We start from the raw sequence: 17,896 nt of genomic DNA, 5'->3' as shown, positions 1-17,896 counted from the left end.
CATACCATAAGCTTAAATAAATTCTCTTTTGATATCAAGGTGCATGATACGCACACTCTTTGAGGTCTTTATGGTTGTAACAGGGCTAAGGTTAAGGTGGGATAATTTTGGAAAAGTAGGCTAAGATTCATAGTCAATATGATCATTAGCTTTATTATGCTCACTCTGATGGATCAGTTCTGGAATTCTTTCTTGCACTCGTCCTTTAGGATCAACTGTTATCGAGGATTCAACTATTGAATTTGTCTTTATTTTCAATATCTGCTGACTTCTCCTTCTTCCGATTGCTCTGATGATTATTTTTCTTTTATTCTTTTCAATTTGATTTTTCAATTTTTCATCTTTTCTTTTTCTTCTCTTTTTTTTCAATCATCAGATGCTCTCATTTGTACTAACGTTGCACAACTACCCCAAACTTAAAGGTTGTTATCCCAACAACACCCCCAAACTTAGAATGAGCATAGATCTGATAACTCACATAAATACTCTGAACATGATGGATAAGTGTTTGTGCCATGGGTTAATATGATGTGGTTTTTAAAACAAACAAATAGGTAAAGGCTCAAACGAGGTTAACAATGGATAATAATAAAAAGGATGGCTAGAAAGGCTCAGGGTAAAAAAAAGTGCCTTAGTGTGTGTAAACATGCAACCGAAATTAGAAAAGAACGTACACAAGTTATAAATGATAAAGACCTACCTAAATTCTCTCTTATGATGTACATTGTGTTTGGTTTTTTCTACTCCCACCATGTTGGGTAAAGCTGACAACCTCCACAGTACCTCTTACTCGATGTGGCTTCTTAATCAGTTGTGGTAAACCTGCTCAACTTTCGGTCCAACTCAATTAAACCAATCAGATAATTTAGAAGTCTATAAAAAAAATATTTTGGCGAGTTAACATGAACAAAGGTCACTCACGCCTTCCGTTTGGGTACTTTTCACACAACCACTAAAGTTACCATTATCATATTACTACATGAAAGTAAGCAACCAGAAAATAAACCAACTTAAAGCAAACAAAACTCAAAAAATAATATAAAATTGAAACTATAAACTAAAAATTACGAATATTTTCCTTGGGTTGCCTCCCAAGCAACGCTCGTTTATCATCATTAGCTTCACACCTCTTCCCCCTTGTTATAGGGGGTACTTCAGCTTCCACACCTTGTTGCTTGTCTTTTCCAAAACCAAGAAACCGTCCTTTTCAGAGATATGGGGCTACTTTGTGCCACAAGTCACTTCCAACTTCCATATCCTTACCTCGATACCGCTTTCTCTTCTTTCTCATGGATTTTGGAATAGAAGTGGGAGCTTTTCCACTCGGGGTTGCTAATGGAGGTGATACCAGTTGAGATTTTTTGATGCTGGTATGTTACTTTAACCTTTCACATATGTCCTGATCATGCCTACTTGATAGTGATTTTCTTTTTCTATCTCTTGCTTCCTGTTTTTAAGCATATTCAAGGTTATTTCATCATCGTAAACTTTTAAAGTCAGTGTACCATGTTCTATGTCGAAATTGAAACGACTTGTCCGCATGAATGATAGATGTATCTTCATCCTCAGGTATGTCTATGATCACAAAATCAACAGGAAAACTAAATTTCTCTATTGTTACCAGTACATATTCCGCTATCCCACATGCATTCTTTATGGAGTGATCTGCAAATTTCAGATTTTTCCTTATATCACTGACATTTCCAATACCAAGCCTTTGATAGATTGACAATTGCATCAGACACACACTAGCTCCTGAATCAATTAGTACCTTTTTGAAAGTTTTGTCTTTTATAGTGCATGGGACTGTGACAGATCCAAGATCCTTCTACTTGATTGAGATTCTCCCACCTGGTGATATTGCACTACATTTTTCATTAAAGGTTACTGAACCATCTCTTATTGGTCTCTTTTTAGAGATTACCTCTTTCATGATTTTTTGTTACATGGGCATTTGCTCGAGTGCTTCAAAGAAAGACATATTGATCTCTAACTTTTTGAACATTGTAATGAATTTCTCAAAGTCTTCCTCTTTTGGATCCTACTTTTTCACTCTCTGAGGGTAAGGTAACTTAATCACCAATTTAGCCTCATTTTTATTTTTCTCTTCATTTGGCTTTACGGGTGGTATAACTTCTTCTAGTTCTTTTTTATTCTCATTCACTTCCAGATCTACCTCTATGACATGGTCATGATTTGTTGCCTTCTCTTCTTCATATTTAGCAACTTTTTGACTTCTTGTTATGACAACATTAACATTCTCATTATCTCTCGGATTTTGTATTGTTGTACTCGGAAGGGTGCCTTGAGCTTGATTTGAGAGTTATTGTGCTATCTGACCCATCTGAACTTCAAGATTTTTAATAGAAGCAGTAATGTTACTTTGATTATTTCTTAGTTCTTATTGGAAATGGTAATTTTGAGCTTCCATCTTTTCAATGGAAAGTTCCCAATCGGCCTTTTGGGGTGCTTGTTGCTGATATTGTCGTTGCTGATTCTGATATTGAATAAGATCCTATTTTTGAACATTCCCTTGTTGATCTTTCTAGGGAAAATTTGGATGCTTCTTCCATCCCGAATTATAAGTGTTAGAATATGGGTTGTTCTGCTTCAAAAAATGTATCTCTTCAATTTGTTGTGCGGTCGCAACGCAGTGCATGGAAAAATGGGCCCCCTCACAAATACAATTAACAGCTTGAACAAGTTGAAGTTGGGCTACTTGTTCAGTATCTATATTCATAGCCTTAAGTCTTCTCTCAACTTTAGTAGCGACCTGGTCTTCCATCTTCACAACCTAATTAGTAAGTTTCAAATTGATCACGCCCTTTGGTTTGCTCACACTTCTATCATTTCTAGATGTTCGTTTGCAGCAATGGATTTTATAATCTTCTTGATACCAGTGGTTGTTGTAAAGTTGGATGAGCCATTAACAACTGTATCAATTAGTTGTTTGGTCTTCAATTTAAGATCATTAAAAAACATTTGCATCTGTTCAATCTGATCCAAGTTGTGAGTAGGACAAGCAACCAGTAATCTTTTAAATCTCTTGTACGCATCACCCAGTGATTCACCCTCCTTCTGCTTAACATTCACAATATCATATCTTTTTCGAATATAAATAGAAGCATGAAAGTATTCATTCAGAAAAGTTGTTTCCATATATTCCCAGGTAGTAATACTTCTAGCTGGTAATGAGAAAAACCATTCTTCGGCATTTTTAGCTAGAGTAAACGGAAGCATTCTCAATTTTTTTGCTTCTTCAGAACGCCCATCTATCTTCAAAGTAATGTTCATAGTAAGAACCTTTGCATATGTTTATTTGCATCTTCATTTATTTTACTTGTAAAATTCCTCTTCTCAAGCTGACAGATGGTTGTTGGGTGCAACTGAAGATTTGGGAAATTCACTGGTTAACTCACTATAGTCAAATGACCCAATGGGGCGTTTGCTCCTCCATAATCCCCAAGAAGTCTTTCTTGTGGTTCAACCATAATTGGATCTTATCTCTCTTTGTCAGACTCTTTATATGAATACTCAGAAATTTCTACCTCTTTTTTTTGTTCGGAATCCAAAATTTCCGTTTTTGAGGCGCCCAACCTTGCTTTCCTAGCTTGTCTGAGCTGAGCGTGCAAAGTTCTTTCTGGTTCTGCGTCAAAAGTAAAATCAGCTGAGGGTTTTCCTCTCATACAAAGATTAGTAATAACCAAAAATATCCACAAAATAGAAAGAAAAAAAAACTGAAATTTAAAATTTTAGTTGCAGAGTAACAAAATTTTAACTGATATAAATCTATGAACTCTATAATCTTTGGCAATCTCCGTCAACGACACCAAAAACTTAATCGATAAATTAGCAAGTGTACTAATCTGACAATGTAGTAATAAAAAGGGGAAATCCCCAGTATCTATCTCGGGGACTGTTTGACGATACAGAGTTCTGGATTAATTTCAATTAAATAAAAAGTTGGGTGTTTGAGATTGGTTTATTGAAATTAGAAAAACGAATAGCGAATAAAGTAAAAAAAGTACTTGAACGTTTAAAACATATATGAGTAGTATGCTAGGGAAGGTGTATGATTCATTCATGTAACGATTCCGATCTCACAGTGCAACAACACATTTTAGATAATTGATTACCAGTTCTTAAGGGTGTTTACTTCTAAGTCCTTAGTGAGAAAGCCTTTAATCATTCAACCTAATTACTATGTCCATGGAAAATCACTGATGAAATTAAGAATTATTATATCAAGAATAATTCGATTATTATAGGGTATCCCTTGTCCTAGGTGATATCTACTATGATATATTCTCAAGCAGATCATGAACAATGGCGGTCTATCCTAATTGTTTCACATAAATAAAACTTTGTTTGCCCGACAGAGAAAGCAATAAGAACAATCATGAGAATAATTCAATTATAATAAAAATTATTGTTATTGCACATGGTAATTCAAAATCATTACAAATCTGAATCAGGGACACCCCTTTAGCATCTGGGAGTTTAGCTACTCATAATAATAAAGAAAAATATAGTTAAATTCATAAACATTACAGATCTAGAGATGAAAGAAGTCTCCAATCACTTAAAGCTCATGAAAATTTTGATCCACCTTGAAAATTTGATTCCAACCTTCTACACTTGTTTCTGCCGTCTAAATTCATCCCCAAATCAGTCTAAACCTCAAAAAATTATTTTCTGGCTTTAAATACTCGAAATTAGGCTCTTTTTTTTGTAATTATGGACGCCCATACGCTTATAGGAGGTGCCATATGCGTATGGGGCAGCTAAAACATGCACTTTGGGTATTTCATACGTGTATAAGGCGTATGGGGGGGGGGGGGGGGGGAGACCATACGCGTATGGGCAGAAACATGCAATTTTTTAGATTTGATACACATATAACCAAGTTGATACGCGTATGGGCAGACAACTACGAATTAGCCTCTGGTGTATTCATAAAAATTGTAGCCCTAGATGTTAGATTTCATTTGCCGTCGGTCCCACATTATTCCAAGTTACGACGCTCTAGTTATGATCCAAATACCGCACGCCTATCATGATGTAAAACATGCTGAAAAATAGATTTTCCCTTTTTTTCTGAAAATTCTCCGTGTTCCTTTCCCAACCATATCATTGACTTCCTCCGACCTACAAAACACGCTAAATTTCTCAACAAGATCAAAAATACCAGGAATGATTAAAACATAGATAAATACAAAATTAAAGAAACTGACATATGAATCACTCAAACTATATGAAAAAACAAATAACTCGCATACTTTCACCTGTTAAAATGATAATAACTATAGCACAAATGGTGACTGATCATCCACACACTGATGGATATAGAATAATGCCTTCTGATCCTTCTTTCTTGTTTCACATTGAACATTTTTGTGTGCCTCTGTTGCATTTTCTACAACAGGCGTGTAACCGTCATTGACGAGATTAAGAACATCTTGAGCGTCAAACAACACACACATCTGAGTTAACCACTTATTCCAATTCTTTCCGTCGAATACTGAAGCTTTGTGTTCAAGCTACTATTTCCTCTGTTCATATTTGTTCTTGTGTCAGTCACTCGGTTCTCATGAACACTCGTATTTTTCGAAGCCATGAGAATCAAGATATGTGATTCTCTTCGATTTCAAACTTCAATTCAACGCGAATTTTAGGAACAAAATCAATCACACACCTCACTACACTCGTATTTTCATGTGAATCGAACCGGGGCTCTAGATACCAATTGTTGGAGTTAACACCTAAAGTCCTCTAACAATGCACAAGAATGAAAAGGATGATGAATAGTCGAGAGAGAGAGAGAGAGAGAGGTAACCAACTTTCAAATCTCAAATTGTAAAAAAATTAATTTTGTTACAAATGCAACTTCATTTGGGTTTTATACAATGACCCAAATGAAACTCAAACTAAACATATATACAAATTCAAATAAAATATAAATCAACTTAAAATGAATTACATTTACCAACTAAGAACTTAATAGGATCTATTTGTCAAGTTCATTTGTTGAAAGTAAAAAAGAATTATTGTCGATCAATTGACATGCTTAATAGAACCTAATTTGAGATAAGATAAAGGTTAGTATGGTGAAATTAATTTTTTGGTTCAATATAACACATATTATAATAGGTGAAACAAGTTTTCTAACCATATATATAATTGTCCAATAAGCTCTTTAATTACTTTTGTATGTTTATAATTTATATGGAAACCAAATTAATTGTAAAACTATTTATTTATTCAAATAAATATTTTAAACATAAATCATAAAAACATTTTCTTAAAAAAAGGAAATTACTAAAATATAAAATCTAGAAAAAACGTGTTAGTTATATATACATTAAAAAATAACAACCATTATCATTTCTCATAAATAAACTAACATCTCTTATATAATATTAAAAAGAAATTAGTATTGACTAATTAGTAAAGGCATGGATTAATAAAGTATTATTAAATCTATAAATAAATAAAAACAAAAGAAATTACAATATATATACAAAATTCTGTTGACGAGTATATCTAATGTTGTACATTAATATTTCTCATCTAACTTATAAATATTGTACTTCATTCATTTTGGTATATTACAATTGACAGCTCACTGTTGATTTATATTTAACACAAAACGTAATGGGGGCGAGTGTTACGAAAACATTATTTTTTATTGTTATAAAAATGATTTTTTTTATATTTATTAAAAATAAGGTAAATATTTTAGTACCCATAAATTTTAGTTGAATACCAACACTTTTAGTGAAATTGATTTAAAATTATTTGTAAAAAAATCTGATTTTAAATTTTAATTTATTTTAAAATAAAAAAATATAAAAAAGTGATATAAAATTAAATAATATTATTTAATTTAAAGGTACCAAATCTGCACCTAAAAATAAAATACTAATTTTATACTTTAACAGTTAAATCATAATCAATTATTATAAATAATTTTAAGAAAACAATAATCAAAGCTCCAATAATAAATTATTGTTAATTGGAATAAATAAATTCAAGAAAAATATTAATTATAAAATTTTCAATTATTTCAATAATTTAATTATTTTTTACATGCATATAATATAATGTTATTTTCTTTTAAATATTAATAATATTATAGCTTGCTTTAACATATATAAATTATAACTTTTTTATTAATAAAACTGTTAGTGTAATTTATCATAAATTTTGCGGTCCAGTAAAACATATATTTGGGATATAAGTAAATATTTTTCTTAACTACTACTTTTTTTTATAAGCAAGAGATTGTATATAAATATAAGTAATACTCAGTCCATTTATAAAGAAACAAATCTGAAGAAATAAAAGGGTTATAAGAAATTAACACGAAAAATAAGTTAACGGATTATCAAATCAATTTTGGTTAGTAGATTATTTACACTCAATCATGTCCATTGAAATTGTTTAATTATAAATTAATAGATATTTTAGTAGTCCACCACAATAGAGAAATAACTCAACTTCACCATGCTATCCTTCACCCTTGAGATAGTTATGTCAATTATTTTTGAAACTTTCATTTCCGAAACTTTAGATAGATACTCCATCCGTCTCATAAAAAATGTTCAATTTGAACAATAGGACCGGCCCAATCAATTCAGAGGTCATTTTCTAATTTTAAAAATGTCTCTCTCTCTCTCTCTCTCTCTCTCTCTCTCTCTATATATATATATATATATATATATATATATATATATATATATATATATATATATATATATATATTTTTAATGATTAAAAATGACAAACAAAAGATAAAATTATATATTAACCAAATGAAGTACTAAAAAGTTCAAAGGTATTGTTTAAACTATTAACACAATTTCTTACAACTTAAATTATCTAACTACATAAAAAGAGTCTTCCTACGAACACTTTTTGAAACAAAATCGTCAACTAAATCTTCATATTTTATTGTCTCCAAAATATCATTTTCAATAGCTATTAATGTCAATCCATTAAGCATTTCTTGTGACATGGTAGACCGCAAGTAAGTCTTTAACAACTTCAATTTTGAAAAACTTCTTTCTGCAGAAGCAACTGTCACAGGAATAGTCAATAAGATTCTATATGCAATAATTGTATTAGGAAAATAATCCAAGCCTTTTAAAAATAATAATATATCAATAGGTCTTATGGTTTCTTCAGGCAACATTTCTCTTAGTAACTTCAACTCTGCAAAAAATTCATTCTCATCAATATCAAATTGCTCATTATGTTTCAATGTCTGCTCAAAGTTAGTACAACAAGACTTCAAAGTTGCATCATCTAATGATTGTAACTTGTGAGAAGTAAACAAGAAACCAAAAATACTTTCATACTCTTGGTATTGCTCAAACCTCTTATTAAGAGAAACAACAACTTGATCAACAAGGTAAAGAAAATAATTAACCCTGAATGATTCTTCTTCTGATAGCTCGACTGATGGGATATTCAAATTCTCATCAAATTGCCTTTTTCTTTTAATTATACGCTTTTGAGGAAATATTGGGGCAATATTCAATTCCACCGCAATTTCCTTAGCGTTAATCAATACCTTATAAAAACCTGTTTCTTTATATCCCTCAAAATGCGAAATCAACCCCTTAATTTTTTATATAGCAATATCAATAAGCATATCCTTTTTCTGTAAAAGCTTGCTAATAGAATTAATTGTAGATAATATTTCAAACCAAATAATTATAGCCATCAAAAACTCAAAATCACCAAGCTCATTTGTTGCTAAGGATTTAGCTTCATTTTGTATTTTAGGATCAAGATCATTTTCTGACATTTCAAGCAAAGCTTCTGTAAATTCTAACATTTGAGTTCTTATAGCTTTGACACTTTCTACACGACTCTCCCAACGAGTGGATGACAATGACTTTGGAGTCAATCCTTTTACATTATTTATCAAAATTTGCCATCTCTTAGTAGAATTGGCAAAAATTATATAAATGCGTTGAACAACTCCAAAAAAAATCCTAGCTTTAATACAAGAGTTAGCCATATCACACAATGCCAAATTAAGACTATGACAACCACAAGGAGTATAAAAGGCTCTCGGATTTATGTCTAAAAATCTCTTTTGCACACCTTGGTGTTTTCCTTTCATATTGGACCCTTTATCATAACCTTGCCCTCTCACGTCAAATAGGTCGAGACCAAGTTCTTTCAATTCATTCTGTAAAACATCAAAAAGCCCCTGACCACTTGTATCATTCACATTCAAAAATCCTAAAAGTGATTCCTCAATACTAACAGAAGCTGAAGAAATATCCACATATCTTATTATCAAAGACATCTGCTCTTGGTGACTAACATCAAGAGTACAATCAAGTATCACTGAAAAATACTTTGCCTGTTTGATTTTTCTAATGATTTCAATTTTAATCGCAAAACCAAGCAATGAAATCAACTCATTTTGTATGTTATGCCCAAGATAATGAATATGAACTTTTTGAGTTGTAACACGTCTAACATGTTCTTGGATAATTGGGTCAAATTCAGCTAACATTTCAATCAAACCCAAAAAGTTTCCATTGCTATCTTCGTACAATTTCTCCTTAGAACCACGAAAGGCTAAATTATGTTTAGCAAGAAATTCCACTATTGAAATAACTCTTTTTAAAACATTTTTCCAGTGATCCTTTTCTTTCTCAATTAATCTTTGAGTTGTTTTATCAATAGTTTAAAATTTTTGCATCCTTTTGCGATACTCATACCAAGTAGTCATATTTTTAACATGTTCCATGCCTAACTCATGCTCTTTAATTCTTTCACCAACATGTACCCAATCATTATAACCCTCATTTGCTAATTGTCCCCTAACAATCCCATTTTTAAAAACTTTACAACAAAAACAAAATACTATATCAAGCTCTTCCGAATAAACAAGTCAATCTCTATCACACACCTCTCCATTTGCTAAAGCTCTAGTATACAAATTAGCTGTAAAACGTCTATTTAAACTATCTCTAGGACCCTTCACAATAGAATTATCTCTTTTAAGACCTTTCACAACTAATAAATCAATCAGTTTAGGTTGAAGACGATCTCAATTTCTTGGATCAAATAAATCATAATCAACATTATCATCATCATCATCATCATCGACATCATCATCATTATTAACTTCATCAACAATTGGCACACTATCAAGATTATTATTTTCAATGGGCACACTATTAATATTATCATTTTCAATGGGCACACTATCAAGATTATCATTTTCAATGGGCACACTATCAAGATTATCATTTTCAATAGGCACACTATCAAGATTATCATTTTCAATAGGCAAACTATAAATATTATCAACATAACGACTTTCATTTGAAACTTGTGGTTCTTTGATTAAAAATTTATCAAGAGCTCCTACTTGAGATTGATTTAACTCTTCAATTTTTTTCTTTTTCTTACGTTTATCATTTCCACATTCAAATTTTCTATTCTTAGGAGGCATCTTAGGAGGCATAATAAGAAAAACCTGAAATTTCTCACAATGTCTTTTGTGTCCGTCGATGATCTACTAATTATCCTGTTGTGAAATTGTGTTCCTACATCAATAACAAAAAAATATCAATTACATTAAATAAAAGAAATTATAAATTAATCATCAAAAAATATTAATAATTAAATCATGGAGAAAAGACTTTAATTAATATTCAATTATATTTTATTATGTTGTGTTCTTCTCTAATATAGTACCATAAAAAATTAATAATTATAAATTAAAAGCAAATTATAAATTAATAATAAGAAAATAAATTACATTTAATTAAATTAATTATAAATTAATTATAAAAAATATCAATACTAATACATTCTAATTTTGCTTTGAAAGATTCCAAATTGCAATTTGGTCTTATAAAAAAAGTAGGTATAAAAATCGTCACCAACACCAACAATATTCTTGTTTTGAATTTTTATATACAGTATACTAGTATCCCATTTCACCCTAAAATTTTATTTATTTATATATTATAATTTTATAAAGAACACAAGTTACCCTCATTTCCACCATAAAATCTAAAATCTAAAATCTAAAATTAATATTAATACAGGAACTAAAATAGGATTTCACCATAAAATTTAAAATAAATCTAAAATTACTATTTTTTCTACCTTCAAAATCAAATAATCACAATAAAAATAAATTGAAAGCAACTAATTGAATAAACTAACCTGATAAAAGAGAGGATTGAAAAGGAAAATTAAGATTTTTTTTTGTTTCAAACAGCTCTAACAGAGAAAGAGAGAAGAGAATAACGTTTGAAAGGAGAGAGAAGTGAGAACGTGTGAGAAAGGAGAAAAAAAACGTTTTGTTTCCAAATATTCTATTTTTCAGCATTTAATATTTTATTTATTATGTGATACAAAAATATTTTTATTTATTAATTTTTTTATATTCACTAATAATAGTTAATTTGAGGCCCCACAAAAAGTGAGGTCTTGTGCTCCTGCACAGCTTGCACACGAAAAGAACCTGCCCTGAACAATTTACGGTTCTTAACAAAATGATTAAATATGTTGGTTTTGATGATAAAATTAATATCATTTATTAGAATATTCCTATTAATTATAGTTAAAAGAATGGTTGAATAAAGTAAAGCTAATAAATAGGGGTATGATAGTGAAAAAATAATAATAAATATTGCATTGGTATTGTAAGAGGACAAATATTTTGAGACAGAGAAAAACTTCAAATAAGACATTTTTTATGAGACGAAAGGAGTAGTATAATGGCCCCTTCTAAAAGAAGAAATGTCGATCAAGTCGATAACCTATATAACGACGTTAATTCGAATGAAGAAACACTTATACTCCTAGAAAATGTGAGTATCTTGACAATAATTTAACTTTAATTCATGTTTTCAGTCAAATACATAGGCATGTAGGGACTCCTCGTGTTTAAAGATTAGAGGCTAATTGGCGTCTATAGTGATTTTCATGAGGTTTTATGTCTCCATCACAATTCTCTTCCATTGCTCATATCACCATAAATATTCCAATCCCTCATATGAGTACTGAACAAATACATTTGAAAATGCAGTTACGGTATCGTTTCGTATCACTTTTATATTTTGATGTTTTTGTCAATTTGAATATAGCTTTTTATTTTGTTTGCGTATTTGTAATTTGTCTCTCATTTATTATTAGTGTGTTTGTACGATATTATTATTTCTTTTGTATTGTAATTGCTTCAACTATTGTAATTTGTATCACTAAGAACCATCTTTGCTCAAATGAATAAGAGTTATTTTTAATTTGTGATATTTTTTTCTTTTTGTAGACTAGTAAGTTGTTACTTTGTCATTTTAACAGGTGTTGCTTGAATCACATGTTAGAACTGTTAAATTTGAATTTTCAGTTACTTGATTTGAATCAAGTTTAAAACATTATTCGAATCATAAGCTGCGAGAAAATTTGGGAATGCCCCTGGTCCATTTGATCTGAATCACAAAATAAATATGATTCGAATCACAATCTCATGTGCTATGAATCAAGTGTAAAAATTGATTCGAGTCAATTGTCCTATTGAAGCCATATTTGGGCTTTGCTCAAATTCATTTGAATCACAACTTCTTCTTGATTCAAATTAAAGCTTCACAAAACTCATTTTTCATCCTTGATTTAAATAGTTATTTCTTTGATGAAAGTAACAAGTGAGCGAAACCTATGGGTGAAAAAATCCATAGAGACAAAGATGTAATTTTGTTTTCTCTTCTTAGTGTGTCTAGACTCATCACCATTAATCTTTCTCTTATTCTCTATAACAACTTCTTGAGTGTAATCAATGTTAGATTCACTTTCTTTTTGTTACATCTTATTCTTGTGCAATTTGTTGTTGTTGCTTGTGAGTTAGAGAGAGTGAGTTAATTAATCTTGTGCGTTCATCATGATTGATCAAACTCATAATAATACTTGAAACCCAAGATCCATTTACTCAGAAATTTAAGAGAATATTATGTGTGTACTTCATTCACATTCATCTAAACCCTTGACTAACACCTTGTGCTTTTAGATTGGTTTCTGAGATATTATGGCACTGTTCATCATCTTCATCATTAGTCTATTCCATTGTTGAGGACTTTCGTCTCTAAAGATTGAGTGGTTGAAGAAGACTAGTGGTACATTAGGATATCTAATGTTTTTATGTGAAGTTTGTTGTTTGTAACAGGTACATGTATCATTTTTTAAATGCAGTTTGGCTTTCTTTGTTATTACTACCACCATTACACGAAGAAGATGAAAAAAAAAGGGTATTCAATGTCACAAGAAATTAGAGATTACGTAATTGTAACCTAAATTGAGTTTCACAATGTAGAAAAAATATGGGAGAAGTACTCAGGAATTTTAATTTTTTGGAAAAATTCAATGAAGATGAAGAAGGGAGAAGAAGATGAAGATATGTAAAAAAATATTAGGTGTTGATAGTGTATTGTAATAATTAATAGACTATCAAAATCCAAAGGTGTACAAATGCCTTCACATCCCGTTGCATCGCCATATTAGAGAACTTCTTCAGGTTCAACCCATGGGTGGGCACTTTTTGCGGAATACGGTCCTGTAACAAATAAAGTAAAAAGCATCAACTAATTTCAAAGTATAAATAATAAATAAAGTCACATCATCAACATATCATATGCATACCTCTCCCTGTCATACTATGAATTCCACATATCCAGTAAGCACAAAACAATCACTAGGTCCACCAGAAAACCCTTCATCCGTGTCAAGAGACGACTGTATCGAAGTCGGAGCAATGAAATATGTGTCAACAGGAGGAGTAACCTCTATATCATCCACAAAAGGGGCCTCAGTAGTTGTATGCGGAGTAGGCGTCTCAATAGCCATCTTTGGAGTAACCTCTATAGTAGTCGCAGCCTCTGCCTCAGAAGGATATGACACCTTTGTCGTCTTTGAAGTATGGGGGCACTTGTGCCACCATCTGCACGTCATCTTGAACTGCTGCCTGAATATTAACTGTCTCATCCTCATCATCTCTCGTCCATTCAGAAGCATATATATATATATATATATATATATATATATATATATATATATATATATATATATATATATATATATATATATATATATATATATATATATATATATATATATATATATATATATATATCTTCTACGTCGGGTTGTCAGGGGCACACGAAAATGAAACTGATCAGTCAACCGCTTCTTGTGAGAACCAGTCGAGGCTACTCTCCCCAGCCAAAGATGCGAGTCTTCTACGTCACCTCACCTCTCTCGAGCCCTCACAACAACAACAATAACTCTATCACGCTGCCGATCAACAATCATGCCATATGATCCTCTGGTCTTCAATGCAAAAATAAAATAAAAGTATTTAACCTACTGGATTTTTCTAAATATCCACTACAGTTATGAATATTTCCTGAATTTTAAAAAATGTGGTGGTGATGCTTATTATTTTATGGATTTTTGGAAATATCTGATAAAAGTGCATATTTTTTCCGGATTTTTCAAAAAATACGATAAATAGTATGCATTTTTATTGGATTTTTCAAAAAATCCGAAAAATATATGCATTTTTATCGAATTTTTGAAAAAATCCCCAAAAATGTACGCAATTTTACTAGGTTTTTCACAAAATCCAGAAGAATATATGCATTTTTATCATATATTTTTAAAAATACGGTAGAAATGCATGAAAAGTTTGGAAAAAAAACTATAAAATACGGTAAAAATATATATGTAGTTGTCATAAATTATAAATGTCTGATAGTCTATATGACATATCCGAAAATCGTCAAAGATTTTTGAAAATTTTGAATTTCCACGATGTTTTTGTTAAATATCTTTTAAATATTTTTTAAAAAGATAAAATGATAATTGCATGTGGGGTGTGTGTTGCTAGGTCAAGTTTGGGGTGTGTGTTGCTAGGTCAAGTTTGGGGTGCGGGGATACAATCTCCGTTAAGAAAGCCTTTAGACTATTGTTTTGGCTTGCAACAGCCAGGACATTTGGTTATCAAGATATGATATTTTGTTTAATGGAGCACAAAGATGTTCTAGATTTAAGGGAGTTTTTGTTTGAGATAGGAAAGATTAGTTTGTAAATTTGTTTGCTTGTTTCCATTTATCTTATTTGAGTTATTTGGGCTTTAATTATTCTTTTATATTAAGGGTCTTGCTAACTTATGTTTTTGGGGCAAAAGTTAAGATTACTACTATTAAAATTTTTATGTAGAATAAAACAAAATTTTAAATTTTAAAAAATCAAATACACGCATTTCAAAAAAATATTTCTATAAATATATTATTAACTTGTGTCCTTATGACACATGTTAGCATTTATCTTATATTAAAGTTGACTACTTCATATACTCCCATTAATATTATCTATTATCTTTGTTTATAAAAAAACACTCAATGCATTCATGCCGAAATAGTACTAAGGACACAAAAAGAAAAAGTAAAGTATAAATGAAAATTGAAATTGATCATGTTGATTTTTTTTGAGAGAATCCATTTCAAATTTCAACCCCAATATTATGGTGACACTAATTCTTAAAATTATTATGATCACTATAATAGTACTTCTTTGCACCCTCGAATTTCATCATAGAGTGTACAATCGACCAGCATAAGAATAAGAACCTCTCGATAAACATCATCATCATCATTGACACTGACAAAAGAAATTTAAAATTGTCTTGTCCACTAATAACCAATGAAACAAAACAACAAAAACTAGTACAACTGGTATGAAGTATTTACCTAACCTATCTGCCACAAAAATAAATCTCCACAGTTGTAGGGCAAACATGTTCCAAAGAATCCAAAAAAAAACAAAGAGTAAAAAACAAAAACCTATTACTACTAATTCTAAGGAACCATGCCTAATCGTTGACTTGCAAGCTCACAACTAGTATCAGCAAATCCAACTCTAGAATTGACCAAATCAAACTCCATCCACACATTCATTTGATGATAATGTCCAATCACGTAAGCCTCAATTCCCAACAAGTCAGAGTTCCCAAACGTGAAACAATACACCAAATCATTCTTCCATTTTGCCACGTCATCACTTACTTTATACAATAGCCTCTCCCCTGAAACACTCATCTCCGCTCCTTCAAACATAAGGGTCACCGCCGGTAACGACGGAAGACCCACCCGACCCGAAGCAACACGATAACATAAATCCATAGCTCCCTGGAACACGAAATTTGTGTCGTTCAAAAGGGTTAATGACCCTTTTGTCTGAGTAAGAAACTCTTCTCGTAATGCGGTGTAAACCGGTCCTAAAAGGAAGGTAAACTGTGTACCCGAATCCACCATTGTCTGACCCGCTCCGGTGTGATCCGGGGCAAAGATTGTTTTTGGTACCTGAAGTAGCTTCTTCCCGACGCGTATTCCCTCGAGTCGAACCGTGTATGCGACTCGATCGAAATACGGTAATGGGATTGACATTTTGACGAGAGGTGTGTATTTTAATGGGCCGAGCCAGTTAAAATTTGCGTCGCCGAAAAGTAACACGCCGGTGGAGTCTTTGCCGGAGATACAATATGAGAATTTGGGTAACCCCATTTGGGTTACAAACGAGAGAGACCCACGGTTCATACCCATTAACCCGGTTGTTTTGGAGTCTTCGTATGTGTTGGAGCTGAACCCGGAATCCATACACCCGAATATGGTTCCGGGTTGTGCTGACCCGCCGGCGAAGAAAGTCTCCGTGGCGAGGTTGCCTTCTATGTAGGAGGCGTCGGCGTAGGAGATTGTAGCGTGGCAGAGTTTTTTCGTGTCGCATGAAACGGGTACGGGAAAATCTCGGGTTCGGGTTTTACAAACGGGTGAAGTGCAGGGGATAGGGGTGTATGTGGAAGAAATGAGGGGGTTGAAAATGGAGTTTAAATTTGGGAGCTTTTTACAGTGTAGCCATGAGAGTTCACTCCCTGTGTCGAGGACCATGGTAACATTCTGTGGGGGCGAGCCTAATGTTAGTGAAACTGTTAAGGTTACATTGTGTTGGAAAGAGAGTTTACGTGAAGAAGGGTTTGGAAGTGAAACCGTGGCATGTGGGAATGTTTGAAGTTTTAATGGTAATATGAAAGGTTGTTTTTGTGGGGAAGATGAGAGAGAAGAAGAAGTGATTGTTTGGATTTGAAGGAACATGATGAAAGTGATAAGTGTAAGAGGAAGGAGAACATGGGGAGAGAAGGGCATGTTCATTGGATTTGGATGAGTAGTTGTTGTTTGTTTGGTATGATTTGTTTTGGTTTGTGTTGGAAGTTTTAAATTTGAAAGGAAAATAAAAGGGGAGAGAGAGAGAAGAGGAAGTGTGTTGAATTGTCCAATCCAATGAGACACTGAGAGAGAGTGTACTTACTATATGTCTCTAAATTCTTATATAGAAGCTGGTCTGAACTTTAATCATTTCATGACATGGGGGGAAAAAGTGTTAGTGCCACTTTGTTTCCTAATTTCTAGCCGACTTGGACTATAGAGGAATCTTTTACACTATAATGTTTATTCTTGTCATATTGTACTTGAACCACTAGACCTAGACTTGTATGTATATTGAAAATAGATTCAGTATTTTCACACTCATTGTATTATTTGATATTGGAATTGAAAAGTTCACCAATGTAAATTTAATGGTAGTGAAATTAGCAAAGCCGGATTGAGTTTCACTGCAGTCAAATCCCCGACATTAACGCATTCAAGTGTTAGTAGTCGTTTGATTAAAATCGAACGGTTCTAATTTAAAAGAGGCAGTTTAAAAATTATAATATAAAATTAAATTTGTTTTTTTAAAGTCGTATGATCATGATTCAATGGTTAAAAATATTCTAACAGCGTGAATGCGATATTTTTTCCGATTGAACGAG

The 17,896-nt window shown here is 31.8% G+C and overlaps 1 protein-coding gene across 1 annotated transcript; it reads right to left on the bottom strand.

The window, feature by feature from the left end:
• Positions 1-15,702: 15,702 nt before the first annotated feature.
• On the bottom strand, positions 15,703-17,486 carry LOC127083838 (aspartic proteinase PCS1). Its single transcript, XM_051024175.1, has one exon. It carries the CDS (start codon positions 17,235-17,237, stop codon positions 15,891-15,893), a length of 1,347 nt encoding a protein of 448 aa, XP_050880132.1. The 5' UTR covers positions 17,238-17,486; the 3' UTR covers positions 15,703-15,890.
• Positions 17,487-17,896: the final 410 nt, after the last annotated feature.

The sequence above is a fragment of the Lathyrus oleraceus genome, chromosome 5 (genome assembly GCF_024323335.1).
Source record: "Lathyrus oleraceus cultivar Zhongwan6 chromosome 5, CAAS_Psat_ZW6_1.0, whole genome shotgun sequence".
NCBI lineage: Eukaryota > Viridiplantae > Streptophyta > Magnoliopsida > Fabales > Fabaceae > Lathyrus > Lathyrus oleraceus.
The sequence above is the reverse complement of the archived record's forward strand: the minus strand, read 5'-3'. Positions and strand labels throughout refer to the sequence as shown.

Bases quoted from the DNA above. Each gene is read 5' to 3' on its own strand.
- LOC127083838 (XM_051024175.1), bottom strand. From the start codon at position 17,237: ATGAACATGCCCTTCTCTCCCCATGTTCTCCTTCCTCTTACACTTATC.